The 18,929-nt window shown below is 37.3% G+C and overlaps 1 protein-coding gene across 1 annotated transcript in view; it reads right to left on the reverse strand.

Annotated features, from left to right (window-relative positions):
• Positions 1 to 18,929, reverse strand: part of PTPRN2 (protein tyrosine phosphatase receptor type N2) — a 663,462-nt gene that overhangs the window by 426,689 nt on the left and 217,844 nt on the right. The window contains exon 4 of the mRNA XM_037386391.1: positions 1,098 to 1,215. Within this exon, the coding sequence (XP_037242288.1) occupies positions 1,098 to 1,215 (118 nt within the window). The remainder of the gene's footprint in view (positions 1 to 1,097; positions 1,216 to 18,929) is intronic.

Below are 18,929 nucleotides of genomic sequence, written 5' to 3' on the forward strand. Positions count from 1 at the left end.
CACTGAAGTATCAATTAAACAGCATTTTTATTTCCATAGAATAGAAATCTAGAAAAGGAAATTTTTTGCGGTATATGCAAAATACATACTGCAGTATCGGAATATCTAAAGTCCAACATTTATCTTGCCCATCAAAGCCAGAAGTTCCAGCTTTGATCCACTATGAAGAAAGTTTTCTAACAAAAAACACTTTCTTTTAATTTCATGAATTTTGAGATTGCTTTTCTTAAAATCATGCAGGAGAAAGTAAAATTTACCATTTTTAATGTTCCTAAAATTTTATGCATTTTAAAATTTTCTTCTGGGTATGTGTGATTGAGTTGCACTTAAAAGCCTGCAGGAAAAACCAGACATAACAAAATACATATGTGTATCTGTGTATCAAGTTGATATAATTGCAGGTCCTATAGCCATAACATTCTACAGAATTATAGACGTGCCTCTTGCCACCAGTAACTGCTAAGTCACGCCTCAATATCTTTCAAGCCATGAGGAAAATAGCTTCTATAATGCAAAGAATAGATAAAAATGTCCCAACACTGTTTTCTGTCATGGGAACTTGCATGAATCTCTCCTTCCTGGACAAACTCTGCAACTAAGCTTAGAGTCTATGGACTTCAAATCAATTACAGCTATGTTTTGGAAGACTATGAGTTTGAAAATATAATTACTTGCCCAGAATGTCATTCAATGCTTCTTGTTTCTTTTTGTTGGCTTTTTCCAGAATAAAATGTCTCCTGTGGTCGAGCTACTATACAAGTCTGCCTTTTTAAGCCAGTCATAAGTAGAGCTCATAAGTAGGCTGAACTGACACTAGACACTGCATAAACGGGATAAAAGACCTGATATTTTGAATTCTGACACCTAAATTAACAGAAGGTGTGTTTTCCTGATTTGCTGATAATCAGAAGAACAGGGTTGAGGGTTTTCATTCATTCTGTCTGGTGTTTTCTGTGCTGTTGTACAACTGGTTTTCCTTTCTCATATAGATAGTGGTTTTGGTGATGTGTTTAATTCAGCTTCAGTGCCTATCTATTTCTTATCATTCACAAATCCTCCCAAAAACCTACCAGGCAAAACCACCATTGAAGACTTACCTTCCCATGTCAGAGCCTTCAGATGCAAATATATCAGGGTGCCTGGTGTGTATTTTGTGAATGGTTGAGAGTTCCTGACCAATCACATGCTGCGTATAATCGTCTCGCCAGGTAAAACCTGATAAATAATGAAACAAACAATCAAACAGAATCAAAACTATTAAAGTTTGGCAAAAATGTATCTTATATAAATAATATTAAAAGAAAGAAAAAAGAAAAAAGAAGCTTTGTCCAAGTGTGTCGTGGTTTAACCCTGGCTGGCAATTTAGTACCACACAGCCACTCGCTCACTCCCCCCTCACCCAGAGGGGTGGGGAGGAAAGTTGGAGAGGAATGTAAAACTTGAGGGTTGAGATAAGAACAATTTAATAATTGAAAAAGGAAAAATAAATGAAAGAACAATAATAACAATTGATGACAGTACTGATGTACTGATGATGAAAGTACTGATGACAGTAACGGTTATAATGAAAAGTGGAAGGGAAAGAATAAAATCCAGAGGGAAAGGAAGAAAGGAACACGTAGTGCACGGGGCAGCTGCTCAGCACCCACCCACCGATGCCCGGCCAGTCCCTGAGCCATGACCTGCCCCCCCGGCCAACCCCCAGGTATATACACCCAGCATGGCGTCCCATGGTGTGGAACACCTCTTTGGCTAGTTTGGGTCAGCAGACCTGGCTGTGTACCCTCCCAGCTCCTTGTGCCCCTCCAGTCTTTTCCCTAGCAAGGCCTGAAGAACTGAAAAGTCTCACATCAAAGCCAGAACACAGCACTGTACCAGCTCCTAAGAAAATAATTAACTCCATCCCAGCTGAAATCAGGACAAAGTGGAACCCAAGAATGAACTACAAATTCTTCTCTTCTGTGTGAAATTATGTTAATCAAACTTTCCCTACAATGGAAGGCAGGCAGTAGATGATGTGAGGAGGTTCTGAAAAACTTTCAATAGAATTTTAGCAAGTTACAAACCAGCTTCAGTAGATAAAAAGGGTTACTTTGGATAGCTATGGAAAAGTTATCTCACTAGCTGGTATCTGTTGAAAGGTTGCTTTGCTTCTTCCCCATACACAGCACACTGTACCTTCTCTGTTTTCTCCATGAAACAATGCTTTTATAACATTAAGGAGCTAGTACTGCAATGGAAATACTATTTTGAGTTTTAGTATAACACATGTGGAGGTCAACTGATGTTATCTTTATACTATAATGTGACAAAGAACTTTACAACAAGGGGGAAGTGCAACTGTGAGGACAAATTCCAGTGATTACTTATTAATTACATGCACTGCCAATCTCATAGTAATTATACTTGAAATAATGGTGTAACTCCAAACATAATTGTTACCCAATTTGTAGATTTTAGATGTTACGGTAACACTTCAGTTCATAGAACTTTCCCATGCAATTATCTGTAATTATCGAAAAACTAAATATTACATAATTGAAGAGAAATTCTGCTTCTATGCCATGCACAGTAAAACACCAAAAAACACTCGATTCAGTAAAAGTTCTAGAGATGGCTACCCTGCCATCTCTATCTTCCTGTAAGAAACCACTTAAAGCAAAATCCTCTCTAGCACCAGATGAAAGGGGATGTATCTCACTGCCAGAATCAGCCTCAGAAAGGGGATTTTTGGTTCAGTCCCTATTTCATACATATGTTATAAATTTAATCACCATTGGCAGCCAACGTCAGATCTGTTGGTATAGAGCAGTCTCTTCAGATGCAGCTAAAGCATCATGAGTCAGTCTCAGCAGAACCCAGAACTTGGCCACCTCGCTCCTTGGATGAGTGCTGTATTCAGTGGGCTATTAAAAAAAAGGAATGTGTTCAGTTTATTTCACCCTATTGAGGTGGAGTTTATTGCCTGTTTACTTAATCCCAGAAGTAAAAAAGAATTATAAGCATGACATTTGTCCATTCTGCCAAAGCAGACAGTTCTGAGAATGCAGAAATAAAACTTTATTTAATAAATATTTACCAAATTTTAAGCCTAAGGAGTAGATACTTAAATAAGTTGGGTATAAGATTTAGACAGGCCTAGGAAGAATTCAAACTGTGCTGTTCTTTGAGATTTAGACAAGTTTTAGGAAATAAAGTTCCCATTTGGGCAGGATTTAGGTGGACTGCATCTCAGATTATTTTTTTTTTAAATTAATGAAAATACTACTAATAAACAGTCTAGAATGGCTTTAACAAACAAAAAAGCCCTCTGACACCTCTCTGACACTCTGCTTTTGCTCCTCCTTTCTCCTTTTCTTAAATAAAAATGTTACTCAAGTTTATTGATGAAACGCTTCACCTGAAATCATGCTAGATGTTAATGGCTACAGTAAATTACTTCAGACCCTAGGGAGGTGGAAGAATCTTTATCTAAGCTATTTTTAGACCGGATTCATCCTTTCCAAATGCAAATTTTACCTTTTCAAATGTCCCATGTAGTAGATGGATTCAAATAATTTTACAAATCTTAATCTAAGGATGCTCATAGTATGTTCTTACATGAATACCCAAAAATGAGTCAACATGTACCTATGACTGTTTTGTTGTAGTGTATTAAAATTATTTTTACATGAAAGTTTATGTTCAAGTTTACTTCTCTGCTGCCTAGCACTACACATTTCTGGTTTTTTTTTTTATAAATTCATGTGGGAGGAGAAACTAAGATAACATTCAAGTTTAGAAGAATGTGCAACAAAAGATGTTCAGCCAAAATACATATATATTTAAATAATTAGCATAGCCATAAAGCTACTAATTTATTAACTATGTGTCCAAAATCACTACCATTTTACTTTGTAACTCTAAGCCAATGCTAGCACTATTAAAGGCTAAAAAGTACACAATACATAACATAAACTTTGAAGAAAAATACACAGGATTACTCTGAATAGTTTTGTACAAATTAAAGCAAGAAGAGTTATGTGAGGTACCTGTGTACAGGCAGGATGCTCACTTCTCTCAGTCCTGAGCAATATAACTGGCTGCAGACAGAGGGTTCAATGCTTAGGTTTTCATGCCTCCACAAAACAAAGCTTTTGGTAAAAAGACATAAGAAACCACTGCAATCCCAGTTCTCAATGGTCGTGATGACGGTGTACCTTTTGTTAACTTTGGTGTATTTTCTGTCTCCTGCAGCACTACTTTAACATTTTCTCCTAATGTATTTGAAACCAGTGCAAGTATACCATCCTTAATACTGTAAAAGAACACAACCGTTGCATTAAAAGAGAGTAAAAAAGGTGAAATTGAAACAGAATACTTGCTACAGAGCTTAAGAAACTAGAGTTAAGGGAATATGCCCTCTCAACTGTATCTGCTAGCACTTCTAACTCACATAAGAATTAGAACAAGACATGGATGAAAAATGCAAATTTTAACTAATTCAAAAATCCTCTTGTCAATAAATTAATATTCCTGTTTCTTAAGCAGCTATCTCAGGAACGACAATGTATCTAAAGCTAACCTTATGCCAATCATTTTCCAGCATTGTTCCAGCTTCAAAAAAATCTCTCCCACACACTGAGCTCAATAAAACAGCACATTCAGGAACCATAATGCCACACTGACAGCTGCAATCAGAATTAAGGTTGAGAAGGAGCATATGACGCCGTATGGCGATTTCCTGTTCCCTTTGTCTCTGCCGTCACACCTAGCGCCAGCTCCTGGCTCACGACCCAATTATTACAATTTATCTCCACCGGCTGAGCAGGATCACAGCAGTGCTCCTGTACACGCATTACTTCCATGTCACTAACGGGGAACGGTATGGGGGGATGTCCAACCCCTGATTAACCATCCCTCCTGCTGCAGGTCTGCCCTGGACCTGTGTCTCCCAACCGTGAATTCCCACAGACAGGCAATTCCAGGGAAAAAGAGGAGTCCAGGAGACATGGGAGTGACGCAAATACTACGACAACAACAGCAGCAGATATAAAATTGCTCTCAGTTGAAGAGCATTGATAGGAGTGGACTCCACAAAAATTGCCATTGATACAAATTTTCCACAAAAAAAGTAGCACTTTTCAGTGGTGTCAGAGCCCAAGGTTTAATTCTAATTTAATTGTAATTGATATTCCATAATCTAAACGTATGTAGAAAGGGAATACTGATGTAGAGACAGTGAAGACAAGTCGTTAAGACCTTTAGTAAACCCAACCTGCACATCAAAACCAATGAGGTGCTCCAGATACAACGCAGTCTTTCCTTATTATCATCATGTATCTCCTGGGATCTTTTCTTTCTACAGCAAAATTAATTATTATTATTACCCATGACTACAAAAATAATAATGAAATTATTATTGTTTAGGTCCCCATTATGTTCAACACTTAGCAATGACTATGCCAACACAGACTATAGGAATTATTTTATTAATTGATATCAAATCAAAAGCAAGCAGTGTAAATAGTGAAGAAAATATTTTTCACAGATTCACACTGGTGAAGGTGATATTAGTTTCTTTCTCCAAAATGAAAGTCAAAATTGTTTTCACATTTATCATACAATTTCACTTTTAACTTGCTTAATTAGCTTTGCTGCTCTACCAATTACACAGAATTATTGAAAGATAATCAGAATTCAAATATGTATTTCCTTCTCTTGGCTGTTCAATTTTTCTAAGTAATGGCATTCTTTCCTTTGATTTTGACTGTTTTTCATCTTAGAGAAACTCGATGTCTCTTCAAATGTACCTGACCACATCTTTCATGCATGTAAATTGTATTACCAACTGTTGAAAACACTAATCTGCTGCTTTTCTCTCTCAACTTATTTTAGTTCGGAATTATTCATACAAATAATCTTCACCCCCTCTGAAGGCTAAGCAAGAAAAACATCAGCTCTTTAACTCTGCAAAGGAGTTCTGGTATAAATCAGTAGAGCCCAATTTACAGAAACAACAGTTCTCACTGCCCAAATATTTGGCTGTGCAAATCTTCCTGCTTGTGCTGTCGACCCTTTTCCTGACTCTCCTGGCTGAGGCTGCATAGGGCTCTGCAGGCAAATCTAGCAAAACCTGTGTCTGACAGGCTAACACTATAAGACTGAAATCCAACATTATTTTTCTGCATCAATATATTAGCAACAAAGTTATTTTATTGTACCAAGGCCATTCAAAGTGGCAGGAGATTATTATATATTGGCAGAAACCTATATATTAAAACTTGATCTGCCTTTGTCAGGAAAATCACTGTATAAAGGCCAAAAAACCTCAGAAGTTTTCAGACTTGAAGCCAGAACATGTACTATTTTTGAGTTGTGACATTATTTTTTCCCCCAATTTTGGTAACATTATTTTGTCCCTACACGGTGGATGATACAATAGTTTTTTCACTGAACTACCTTCAACTGCTACTTCATTTCAGCTAGGAAACTCTCAGTTGTAGAGCTCAGAGACTTTCATTCCCCATGCCATGTGTTGCAAATTGTTAATGCCTACTTTAGCTGTCAGAACGGCTGCAGAATTGGGAATGATTTGCTTTCTTCCCTATTTTCACAACAGACAGGTCAACATACAGACATGCCTTTCTGCAAGCTGCCTTTCCACATTCTCCAGAGGAGCTGCACTTGTTCTCATCCCGGACCTCCATTTTCAGAGCTCAAGGACATACCCAATAAGGTTCACATGTTTCAGCACTGGCTAAGTAGAAATTGCAGCTTTAATGCTGAGTTTGCTCTGTGTAGAACAAAATTAATTCTTTCAACTGCTATATTTTCTACCTAAAAATGCAGCCAAAAGATAAAATCCTGACATTTCCTCTTACAAGAAAAGAAAACCATAACTTCTTCCCAAAGCAATTTTGCAATACAATTTGCAATGGCAGGTTATGGAAAAAATAGTAAGAGAGAAGTTAAACCCACCTCTTAAACCACAACCTTTTATTCCCCTGGAACTTTGGCTTGGAATATTCGTTTGTTCTGAAAAGTGAGACTAAGGATGGTTTCTACAAAATTGGAAAAAAATCTGTCAAGACAGTTTTGCACTACACTTACACGAAAACTTACTCTAATTAAATGTGTTTGCTCTGGTTAAACACTGTATTGTCTTCTAGATGAAAAGAAAATCTGGTATAGACTGTATTTGAAGAACAACTGAGAATTATAAGCAGTCTTCACCACTCTTGTTCAATCCATTTCAGCAGGAACTGTGGTCACTCTCTCCTGGAAATCCTCAGGAGCTTTTGTTTTTTCCTTCCCTTTTCCACTGCATTCCCCAGCAGCAGTTCTGAGTACCAGATTTGCATCGGTGAGTTTGTTGCCATCTTTTGGAGCTTCTAGTGAGATTTTTATAATATGCAAGAATTTTAGTCGCTGCATTCAGCAGCGATTCACTCACACTCACAGGCAAATAGCTTCCATTTGAATGAACAGATGAAAGGGCTGCCTAAGGATTACAGTTTCAAATTTTCATATATTGTTTTATTATACATAAAAGTGATAATCTCCATAGAATTAAATTACCAGCATGATCTGCTTACAGCTCTGATTTTAATTTACTCTAAGTAACTATCCCAGAAGGTGTAGGGAAGGCTTTTCTCTTCAGTTTTTTTGGAATTTCTATTATTTGAAAAAGCCAAATGAGTGCTTCATTTGCCAAGGAGATTATAAAATGCTCTCACAGGACTCAGTATGCAATGTTTTCTTACCTTTATTTCAGCTCTTGTAGGCAGCTACAAATAATTGGTTTATACAAGAGAAATTTTCTAAGTGTTACATAAGATTTTTCTGCCACTGGAGCTGATAGTAATAAAAGAATAATATGATAATGCAAAACATATCATCTAACTACCAACTAGAATAGGCTACTTTCCAAAGACTAGAACAGAATGGATACGCAGAAAATACTTCCCAAATCATTGAGATAAATCCCATGCTATTCACCATGTTATATAATCCTTTTCACAAATTGATGACCCTCAACCTGAAAGCAGATGGTTCCATTCACAGAAATGCTTTTTAGGAATGAAGATATGCAAAAAGGGGGCTTCTTGAGTAGTTACTTTATATTATTGTTCAACTTTAATTTAACTCAGGTTCAGTTGCATCTTTAACTTGAACGGCTCTCTGTGATGTCTAGGCTGTGAAATATTTATAAAAAAACCCCAATCAAATGAACATGGTGAGCAATAAAGGTGCAGCTTCTATTTCTCAATTTCCTTCTGACCCTGGACTATGCACAGACATTTCCTCAGCGCTTTCAGCCCAAGGAGTTTTCATGAACATGAGGAAATATTCACATGCACCCAAAATAGTGATACTAAAATAAAGATGAGACTGCTTTGCTTGTTTCACTGAGCTTTGAACCCACCTGTGTTAGCCGACAATCACATCCAAGTGCATGTGACTATTTCAGATTTAACTCCAAAAGCCTGACGTTAGTTCTACACTGCAAGACAGCTCTTTTTACTACATTAATGCTCTGAAATCTCCTTTTAGAATAAGAAGTGGTGAGGTTTCATTTTCTGTTGAAATATCTTTCATTTTTTTCTGTTCCCTTCTCCTTCCTTTTCTACCTTATTATTCCTTTCTGAGATGTTGTACACCACTCTAAACTATCATTCATTCATCTCATAATGCAGGATCTCTTTAGTATGCAGAAATTGGTTGTAATGCTAGACTGTACAATGCTAAGAATGGAGATATTGTCCAAATAGTAGTTAACAATGCATATAAAATCAGCAGGTCTTCCTTCTCATTTTATTTTATCCATTTCATTTCATGCTAACAGTAGGATGACAGCCTTATTTTCATGAAAAATATAGTTTCTGGGAAAGGAATTCTGAAGTGCCTTCAGTCTGGGAATTAAAACATCACCTGTAACAAGGTAGAATTGGTCAGAAACGTCCTGGCACTTCAGTAAGTATAGAAAATTAAGTGGATATACAGGTTACACATATTCTAGCAAATTCATCTCAGATCTACAGTTCTTCATGTATTTTTAAATGTCTACAAGCAGAAGTGTTCTTTCAGCTCCACGTATTGGTTCTCACCCCCATTTTGTGTAACTGCTGAACTCTCATTGATGTTTGTGAAAAATCAATTTTCAGCTGTCAGAGGAGTGCTTTCAATTGCACAAGTGAAGTCAATATAGGGGAGTGCCAAACTGGGCAGCACAGCAAAGGCTGCAGATGCAAATGCATCTCCACATTTGGTTCTGAATATAAGTCTTTAAGACTGATGTACAGACCACTGTACCAGCAGTACAGAGGGAACGTTAGAATGAGTCAGAGCAAAGCCTTCTGCAGGATTTTCACAGCGTATCACGCAGGGAAATCTGACATACTTGAAACACTTTCCCTAGCGAGGGCCTTTGGTCTCCTACTCACCATGCTCTGTTCTGCATGAAAAGCAATACAAATTAAAGCAGGAAAAAGGTAATACTTTTTTATTTTAGATGATAAGCAGAAAGCCTCTATATAGTTTGTTTGGAACCATAGCCTTCATTTTCCACTTTTAAGCCACTTCTCTTGGACTGTAAATTCCTCCAGGAAAAGGCCATATATCACATACATTTGTACAGTCTCTTTCTAAAGCAGTAACAACAATAACAATTATTGTTATTGTTGCTATTACTATTAATAAAAGCACAGCAGTTGCAGAAGTTAGGGTTCCCTTTGGAATCTTGTAAAGATCTTGGTGGCTGAAAGCCAGGAGTTTTCCAGGGAAGTACATTAGCCAAGCCTGTTTGCCTGAAGCAATGATGAACAATCTGCAGGTCACACTTCTCTCCCAAAAACCTGATTAGTGCTCCTCAGGTTTCAGTTTTAATTCCCCCCGTGTACAGAAAATACACCGTGAATTTGTGCAGCCCTGAAAGGCATTTTCAGCCAGAGGAGTATTTGAATTATCTTTTTTTTATTCTCTTGTGCACATAAACTTTTTGAGTTTTGACCTTCCAACAACTGCAACAGCAAGGCACTTTACATTGCATGACAGATATTTTTTTCATTTAAGCATTTTTAGTCTTTGCATTTCAGGGCTCTGATTTACAAGCTGATTACAATTAACAAATTACTGCACCACTCGTCAGCTAAGGTACAGTGTCTGCCCATGTACTTAGCTGGTGTCCGTGGGTAAAAATGAGGCAATTTAACTTATTTTAGCCAATAATAGAAATGATTTAGTTAGATAAGCTCTGACTGAAATGATTTCCTACCTGGTGTTCATTTCCCTCCCTTGTTTCATGGAGATAATACCTCACTAAGCTTTAATAACATCTTTGGACAATTCATATAATGCTGATTCACGAAGTCACATTGATGATTTGTCAGCTACATGCACTCTGATTTCTAGTTCTTTCTAGCTTCTTTACTGCCTTCTGGGGTTGATGTCTCTGAATACTTAAAAAATGCCATGCTATGAGCTGTGATTCAGTTTTACCACGATGTATCACAATGCTACTAAAAAGCAGATTTTTTTAAAATCTCTGAATTAGTTTTTGAACAAGACCATTGATGAATTAAAATACTGACACTGAAAGATCTGGAACAATCAGATATGAACTTAGAGCCCCTAAAATTCGAGTCTTTGTGAGCAGGGTTCCAGCTGATGCCCATTCATAACAAATCACTTCAAAAAGCTTCATCACTTTTTGCTCATCACCATCAAGAGATGCTAGGTTTAAATGTCATTTACTAAAAACTGTCATTAACAAAATGCCTCAAAACATGCAATGATGACATAACAGTGAAATAAAACATACAGAGGGAATATAAGTTTCCAACTGTTCTTGGGAGCAACTTTACCTTTCTATGTTCTATGTTCAGCTAAAACCTGAATGTTCTGAAATAGTTCCACTAAATAGCTCCACTAACTTCGTGCCACCAAGGTCTGACGTTAACTGTGCAGAACTGCTATGCCCACTGTGCTCCATATGAACCACAGTGAACTTCCTCGGGGCAAAGACCACAGTTTGATGTGTAGCCTGGACCTGCAGGCTGAGCCACAGAGGAGCAAGCACCAGGAGGGAGGACCAAAAGCATGTTTTCCTTCTTTTGAATCTTCCCTTCAACTTGTAATGGGACACAAACTGACTCTACCTGCAACACAGACACAACAAAACCCAGTTTCAAGGGTTAAAGTTGTACTGCATTTTGTGAAGCATTTGAATGTTGTAGAATTTGGCCAGCATAAACAGCAAGCAGTGACAAGAATAGAGTTCACCAAGAGCTACAGCAATGTGTCATTACCTAAGTGGCAGGGAGGTGCTTTTTTTCTTAACTTCAGTGTATTTCTACTATTTAAGGATCAGCAACTAATATCAAGGAACTAAAAATATTTTCAAAAATACCATTCATTCCAGAAATTTGTCCATCAGCAGTTCTGAACAGCATACAAAGCAGCAAACCTCCTTTAGAGCAAACACTGAAGTGAACCAGCAATAAAAAGCATTTCAAAAACATTGGTGGTATAGCTCATATTTCTTTCACTTAGTATTATTACAGAAGATAAGTCTCCTGATCAGTGGCTTCCAGCTTTAAGAAATATTGATATATTTCTAGATAATCAACTGCTACCTATTACCATACTTTTGATGTGGTGGAACATTCATGTGCCTTATTTTCCACTTCCTCAGGGTATCCTGGTTAAATGTCACATGCATTTTTCTCCCATGTTAAGAAAACAAAACCTGCATATTAATTCTTTTTAAGAGATGCATAAGTAAGAAAGGAACATTGGTTATTCTCTTCATCTATAAACTACTCTAATAGACATATAAATAATACTGGTAAAAGTAATGCAGCCTTAATTATCAGCAGTGTTATCCCTCTGTTTATAACAGTCATGATAAATGAAATCTCAGCAACCAACCTGATTGCTTTCATAGCAGTTTAACCTAATGCTCAACAAAAGACACAGAGTTTAAAAAGCCAAGCTATCCATGTGTTTTACAAGTATGTTGTTATTTAATGCAAGATCTCTGTTCCATTGACCAGATTTCTGCTTCTTAGTCATGAAATTATGAGCAAATGTCCCTGTAAGTGTATCCAACAGCTAAGGTATCCAAGAGCTCTATACACACCTCTTTAGATGTTCCTAATATCAGAATGAAAATGAGAAGAATTGCACTTTTCTCACTCCAAAATTCTCATTGTTCAGTTCCCCAAATCTGTAGCTCAGCAAGGCAATCTATTTAGAAAATGTTTGATTTGATGGCCCCAAAAGGCACAAATCTTGGAAAGGAATGAGAGAATAAACTACTGAAAATGGCCTGCTTCACCCATTTACATGCTACAGATCTGACCTTAATCTGGCATTCCTTATTCATAGTAACTCACACAGTGTTAGCACTTTCAAATAGAAAAAAAAATTATATCTTTTTTCTAGAAAAACAATCATTTTATTTTATACTTCAGGACTATTGGTTTGGTTGCAAGGAGTAGAGTAGAAGCTAGGATTAACTTGGTTTATGTACTACAACAAATAAAACAGAAATATGGGGCATTGAAAAGTCAATGATTTATTGTTAATTTGCTATTCCTAGTAACCATTTACTCCTAGGCCTCTATATAAGATAAACTATGTTTATAGATATAGATTTTACTTTACTTACATTATATGAGACATGAAAGTATTTTCTTCCGTCAATTACTTCTTTACTAAATGCCAAAGGTTCAAACATATAAACTGAAGTCGTCTGTTCTGACAGACAAATAAGACTAGTTTTGCACTTTACATTATATTCAGCAGTCAGTCAGGTTTGATTCATTTCGCTATATGCAGTACCAAGGTATGCCCCTGAAGCTTTTATAGCTTTAAAAGCTAAAGGTATCCGGTGTTTCTCAGATAGTTTTTGATCACCCTGTTTGCTTGAAAGTACATTAGAATTGGTCAAGATTTCCAAGGTTGCCACAAAGATAGTCCTATACCACATTGATATGTCATCAAAACCAAATAAGTCTCTCTTTCCACATCCATTCTGTATTTAGGAAAAAATCTGTCTTGTTGACTGGGGGTGGGGTGGGAGGGTGTGTGTGGGGGGGTGGTGTGGTGTGTGTGTGTGTGTTTATCTGTGATCCCACATTACAGCTGAGGCTAAATAAGATTGTCTCAACACACCAGATTTCAGCTGCCCGAGCAGCAAGGCTGCAAGGTGTGCTGCAGTTGCCCGGCATCCCAGCTGCCAAAGCACCTCTCCTACACATTCAAATGTCACCCAGAATCCCATGAGGGTACCCGACACAGAAGCAAGGCCCCTTATTTTCCATGGCTCTCCTAGAGACTGAGCAGTTTATTTTGTTCGGTTATTCTGTGTAGATAAACATGTTACAATAAGCTCCCTCTCCATCAGTACCACTGAAGTTTAGCTAGACAGTTGCCCAGAACAGGTTTTGCTCCAGTTCTTTGTGTAGCCTTTGATGGCATGGGGCTTTGCAAGCTGTGGTTGGATGGACGGGTGGAAGGAAACACTCCTGCATGGGAACTCAAGTAACTGTTGCACTGCCAAAGGTAAAACAGATCCCTTCCCACTCTCCTCACACTACCTGGACTTGTGCTGCTAACAGAAATAGGAAGCAGTACATAATTTTTTCATTACTCCTGTTATCATTCACGTTAATGCCATGTCACACAAATCTGGTAGTCCAAATGAGGATTGTAATGGTTGTAAATCCTATTTACTTTTATTGTAAGTTCTTCAAATGCCACCTAAGAAATGCAAAGCACTTTTGTCAAAACAGAAGTCAGGCTCATGAAAGAATACCTTCCACTCATGTATTATGACTTGGTTACCCCTATCTATTATGCCAAACACCCTCATATATATACAGCCTAGACATACCCCTTCTTCTATTATTCTTTGCATTATTTTTGTAGCCAGGGAAAAGTTTCCCTGACATAGTTTTGACAATTCCACAATTAATTTGTCTTCATTTCATTGTGTCCTTAATAACACTATGTAGGCAACAGATGTCAAGTCTTTCCAAGTGGAATGAAGCAGAAGTGAACTCACATCCCTAATAAATTGTTTATTGAATATTTATTTTTACTTGGATGACAAAGTGCTAGTGAACCCGCTGGTGGTAAAGCCCATGCATACATGCTACAGCACAACATTTATTGAAGCAGCTATTCTTGCCAAATCTATATTGCATTTATAAATCTTCAAAACAAGCCCTGGTAAATGTCACTTCTTCTTAAATGCTCAGCAGAATCAATGACAAGTGATGCTGCCTTTGCCCTTGAAGAATTTACGTGTTTAGATCTGAGTCCAAATTCTAAAAACCTGTTCAGAAACACATGTGGTGTAAAGCACACATGCAATCTACCAGGAGCACCAAGGAAAGAAAGGAAAAGTTACTCTGAAGTCAAAAGCTAAATACAAACAGGAAAGCCTGTCTATTGTTGTTTTAGACTTTGATTGTAAGCTGTGTCAAATACAGTACTTCAAAGCCCATTAACTTACTTCTATTCTGCATTGGAATATTTTGCAGTTGTCTTCCGTATCTTACCTAAAAGCTGTCAGTTGATTTTGACATGGTTCCAGTATTACATTAGGCACCTTTTGAAATAAGTATCAATATAAAATAAATTAAAAAATCAAAATATACATTTACAATACCTAATTAAAAAAATTTTAGACATTAATCTGGCATAACATCAGGCAAAACTGTCTGCTGTGTTTTTGTTTGTGTTTCCTAAGTACGCACTCTTCATTTTCTGGATGATAATTCTGATTTTTTTTTTTATTATATCTTTGAGTTCAAAGAGAACTGAAATACAAAAACTGAGCAATACAGTAAAAAAAATTATATCTACTTTAACTTCTTGAATGCCACCAGTGAATTGTGGAACAGTCTGCTCAGTGTCAGTGGGATGCCCATCTCCAAAGAGCAGAGTTGCTCTGCTAACCAGCACAGTCCAGATTTGCTGTCATGCCTGACATGACACGACTCAAATGCTTTTCCAAGGAAAGCATTGCAATGTCCTCATTTTCCAGCTGGTTTTGTAACAGCCGTGGTTTAAAAGAGTATGGGGTAGTCTATTCAGTGTTCTGAATTATAGAGCGAACAGTATTCTTCAAGAGCATATCAACTGGCCTAGTACAATGACACATTTCTATGGCAGAACCACAGGTATATCATCTTTTTGCCCATGGTGGATTTCTCAGTCAGAGGAATTTCCCTAAGGAGAAGTGCTGTCAGCACAGTGCAAGGAAAAAGACCAGATAAAGAGAATCCATGGAGACCGAGAACGGAGAATGTCTCTCCTTCAGAGCTCTAATCCCCACAGCACCTTACACCCTACCAGCCACAGACAGTCAGGGTTGCCGCAACCTCCGCTCACTTCTATAAGGATCTTTTCTGGGCAGAAACTGGGCACGTGGTTCTCCTGACTTGATCCACACCTATGTTCCATGCACCTCCCTCTCTAACCAGCACTTCTTTTCTTTTTAGCAATATCTACACTTGTTTCACTCTCAAATGGTGCTGAACATGTTAATTAAACATAAAATAATTGGCAGAGTTTGTCACAGAGATGACATTTTAATGGTAGATGAAATCTTGAGGCAATATTCATTGATAAAATACAAAGTGAAATGGAAAAAAAATTGATTCATATCAAGACCTTCTGCTTATTGCTAAAGTCATCACAGTAAAAAAAAAATAACAAAAATTACTCTCTGTCTATTGATGGCTGCCAAATTGTCTCAAAATGGAAAACTGGCTTTGAAATGGAAATAGTTCAAAAGCAAAAAAACCCCCACTCCACAGCCCAAATGGTGATGATGAGCAAAAAAGGACTTCTCAAGCACACATCCAGGAAAATGGAGGACAAAAAGATTATAAGATTCTTTGCTACTTTTTATTTTCAAGTTAAACAAAACATTCACAAAAAAACCCCAAAAACAAAAAAAAAACCCAAAAAACCCACCACCAAAACGAATAAAAAACCCACCAAAAACCAAACAAAAAAACCCAAACAAAAAGCAGTTCTAATGCTTTCCCCATTCTTTATAGCAGTATTTGATAGACATACAGGTAGGATGAATAATCTAAGTCAGCAAATTTACTCTATTTAGTAACATCCCTGGGGACAGTATGTTGTAGTTGGTATGAAGAGATTTATTGTGCTCTAGGAGACTTTAGAAAATGTGAATGTTACATTACAGCATTGTTTTATTCTAAATAAAGGATAAACCCACCACTCTCACAATTTAGATTTGGGTTTAATGTCTGCATTTGTAGTAGTGATTTGGAAAGCTTATAAAAAATACTTAAACACATACCACTTCTTTCTCTCTAATTCCTGTACACTTTGTTAAATAGCTATCTTAATGCAACAATAGCAGGATATTTTGGATCTTTGCAGGAGAGGTGGACTATAGGCAGCCACTAAATATTGGCAAAAGCATCACACATTGTAAAAAAGTTTCCAAATGTGTAATGCAAAGAGTCTTTCTTTTCATCCACCAACTCGGAAGACAGGTCAACTGATAAAAGGGAAGATTCCAGCCCCCCAGTCTGAAAACTACTGAAAGGCAGGTGTCAAGATGCTGGAAACCTGCCCTTTCACCCACTTTCTCTCGCTAGGTGACAATGAAGTGAGAACCTGTTAGAAGAAATGATTCTCTGTATGCATCTTCTCAGACTTTGTGGCTCTGGTTCCATACAACTATATCTGACAGCCTTTATTTGAAATAATTTGGGGAATTTTTTAATGTTCCCTAAGTGCAATGAATTAAGGGGTTAGAATAAGGCTTGAGGGAAAAACCACAACCTGTTTGTAGTATGAATTGCAACAAAACCTAAATAAGGAGCAATTTCCTATTACATATTGTGTTTAGTCATCTTAAATTCTTCAGTCTCCTTCCCGTAACTCCTTACAACATGTTTAGGGCTGTGTGACAGAGATGAAGTATGACAGGTTCCTAATCTGCAAAACAATTGAAAAATGTTATTTTTTGCAGAGGCAATCCCACATTCATCTGCTGCCTGATTTAGAGTTTCCGTCTGGACAGTTGGCAGTCACTCACTACAGTTCAGACTACCTCGAAATGTAGCACAGAGGCTTTGGGCGAACTCTGATTTAGATACTCAGTAAGGGAAGAACAAGTTCTTGCTAAAATCACTTCCATTTTCAGATGTATCAATCAAATGAACAGTAGTTTCATTTCCATTCTTCCAAAAACAGAGAGGTAGAAAACCACTTTAAAGATGAAATTATCATCATAGGAAGTTTGTTGTGCCCTGAATCTCTAGATATGGTTTGAAATAGACCTGACGGGTTTAGTCCATTCATTTCTCCTCTACCTCTTCTCCATCTAGAGACAGATCAAATTAAGTAGGTTTGCAAGGAAAAAACAAAACAACAACAAAAAAATCCAACAAACAAACAAAAAACCCCCCAAACACCAAAACACCCTGTAATGAAGAGGAAAAGCCAGTGTTTCTAGAAACATCATTATTTCATTAGGGACATTCCCTCAACATCACTGTTCTCCGCATTACACACAAAAAAATTGTAGTCTCTTTCTCCTCTTCCTCTTTCTGTTACCATGTCGTTAATTCCAACTGTGAAGCCACTGACCCTTGAAATTATTTTCACATGCCTGGAAAACACATGTGGCTTTTCCTTACCTTTATCTTTCTAGAATTGTTCTTTCAAAATTCTGTGTGCCCCCTGGAAAATATTAATTCACACAGGATTCTGTTAACAAATATCAAAACTTAGCCTTAGTTTTAGCCTTAGAGACTTAAACCTCTAAAGAGGAAATTCAGAGTTCAGCTTGCATTATTCCTCACTAGTAACATAAAAACAGGTTCAGCATATGTAACACTGCTGCAGCTTAAGCACAGCAAGATATACCCTGAACTTTCAAATCCCTGCTTCTTATTTGTACAAGCCAGGCTATGAAAACAGACACTCCTAATGAATTCACTGAGAAATCCCTAGTAGAAGTAGCAATGGAAGACTTAGAACTATAATATTTAAAGCAACTGCAAAATTGTGCTTTCATCAGGAAAGGAGCAAAAGCTTTGTTAGTTTGAAGCTTACATTCATATTCGGCATAATAATTCAAAGTATCATTGCCTGCCACTATTAGTAGACAGGGGTCAAATATGGCAAGAAAAAAAAATTACATTCACAAGCTATACAAAAGAGAAAATAGGCTCAAACTGTATGAAGTGCGGTGACATTATTTAAATGTCTTTGTTAATCAGGGTCCTGACATAAGAGATGGTGCTGAGAAGAATTTGCTCTTCAGACCCTTCTCAGCATGGGTCAAATCTGCTTAATATTCCAAACGTTGAGTCTAGCTGAACCACGTTACCCCTTTATGATCTCTCATCTATTTTTTTTCTCCTTTGAATTCAAGATGCACTGGTATTTTCAGTTTTCATCACTGCTAAAGGGCAGGGAAGCTATAGTATAAACAGTGAAGTTCCTTTCAAGCCTTTTTTATAATGATTTATACATTATACAGCTGTTAGACCTGCAGAAATTTTTGCAGAAAGTGAGAACACAAAAAAGAAGTTTGGGAATGTTTACTTGAGAACTTATTTATTCTTTCCAGTTGCTCCATGAGAGATGAAAAATAGGACTATCTGCTGATTCATACATGAGAAAATAAGAGCAGTCTAATTTCCACCCCATATAGCCACAACAGTGTGAAGCCCATGCAAAGCAAAGAACGATGAGGTTCACAGAGCATTTAATGTACAGATGCTGCTGCTTACTTATCTGCACTAACATCCCATTTGAAGTATGCCCAGAAGGACTACGGAGGATGTTTCAGGTGGCCAGTTGTCACTCTTTCATAGATGAATAAAAGATGAAGACCAAAGTCACATAGGCTGTAGCCAGCGCATTGGTCTCCCCACTCTCTG

Source organism: Falco rusticolus, chromosome 4 (assembly GCF_015220075.1).
Source record: "Falco rusticolus isolate bFalRus1 chromosome 4, bFalRus1.pri, whole genome shotgun sequence".
Taxonomy (NCBI): domain Eukaryota; kingdom Metazoa; phylum Chordata; class Aves; order Falconiformes; family Falconidae; genus Falco; species Falco rusticolus.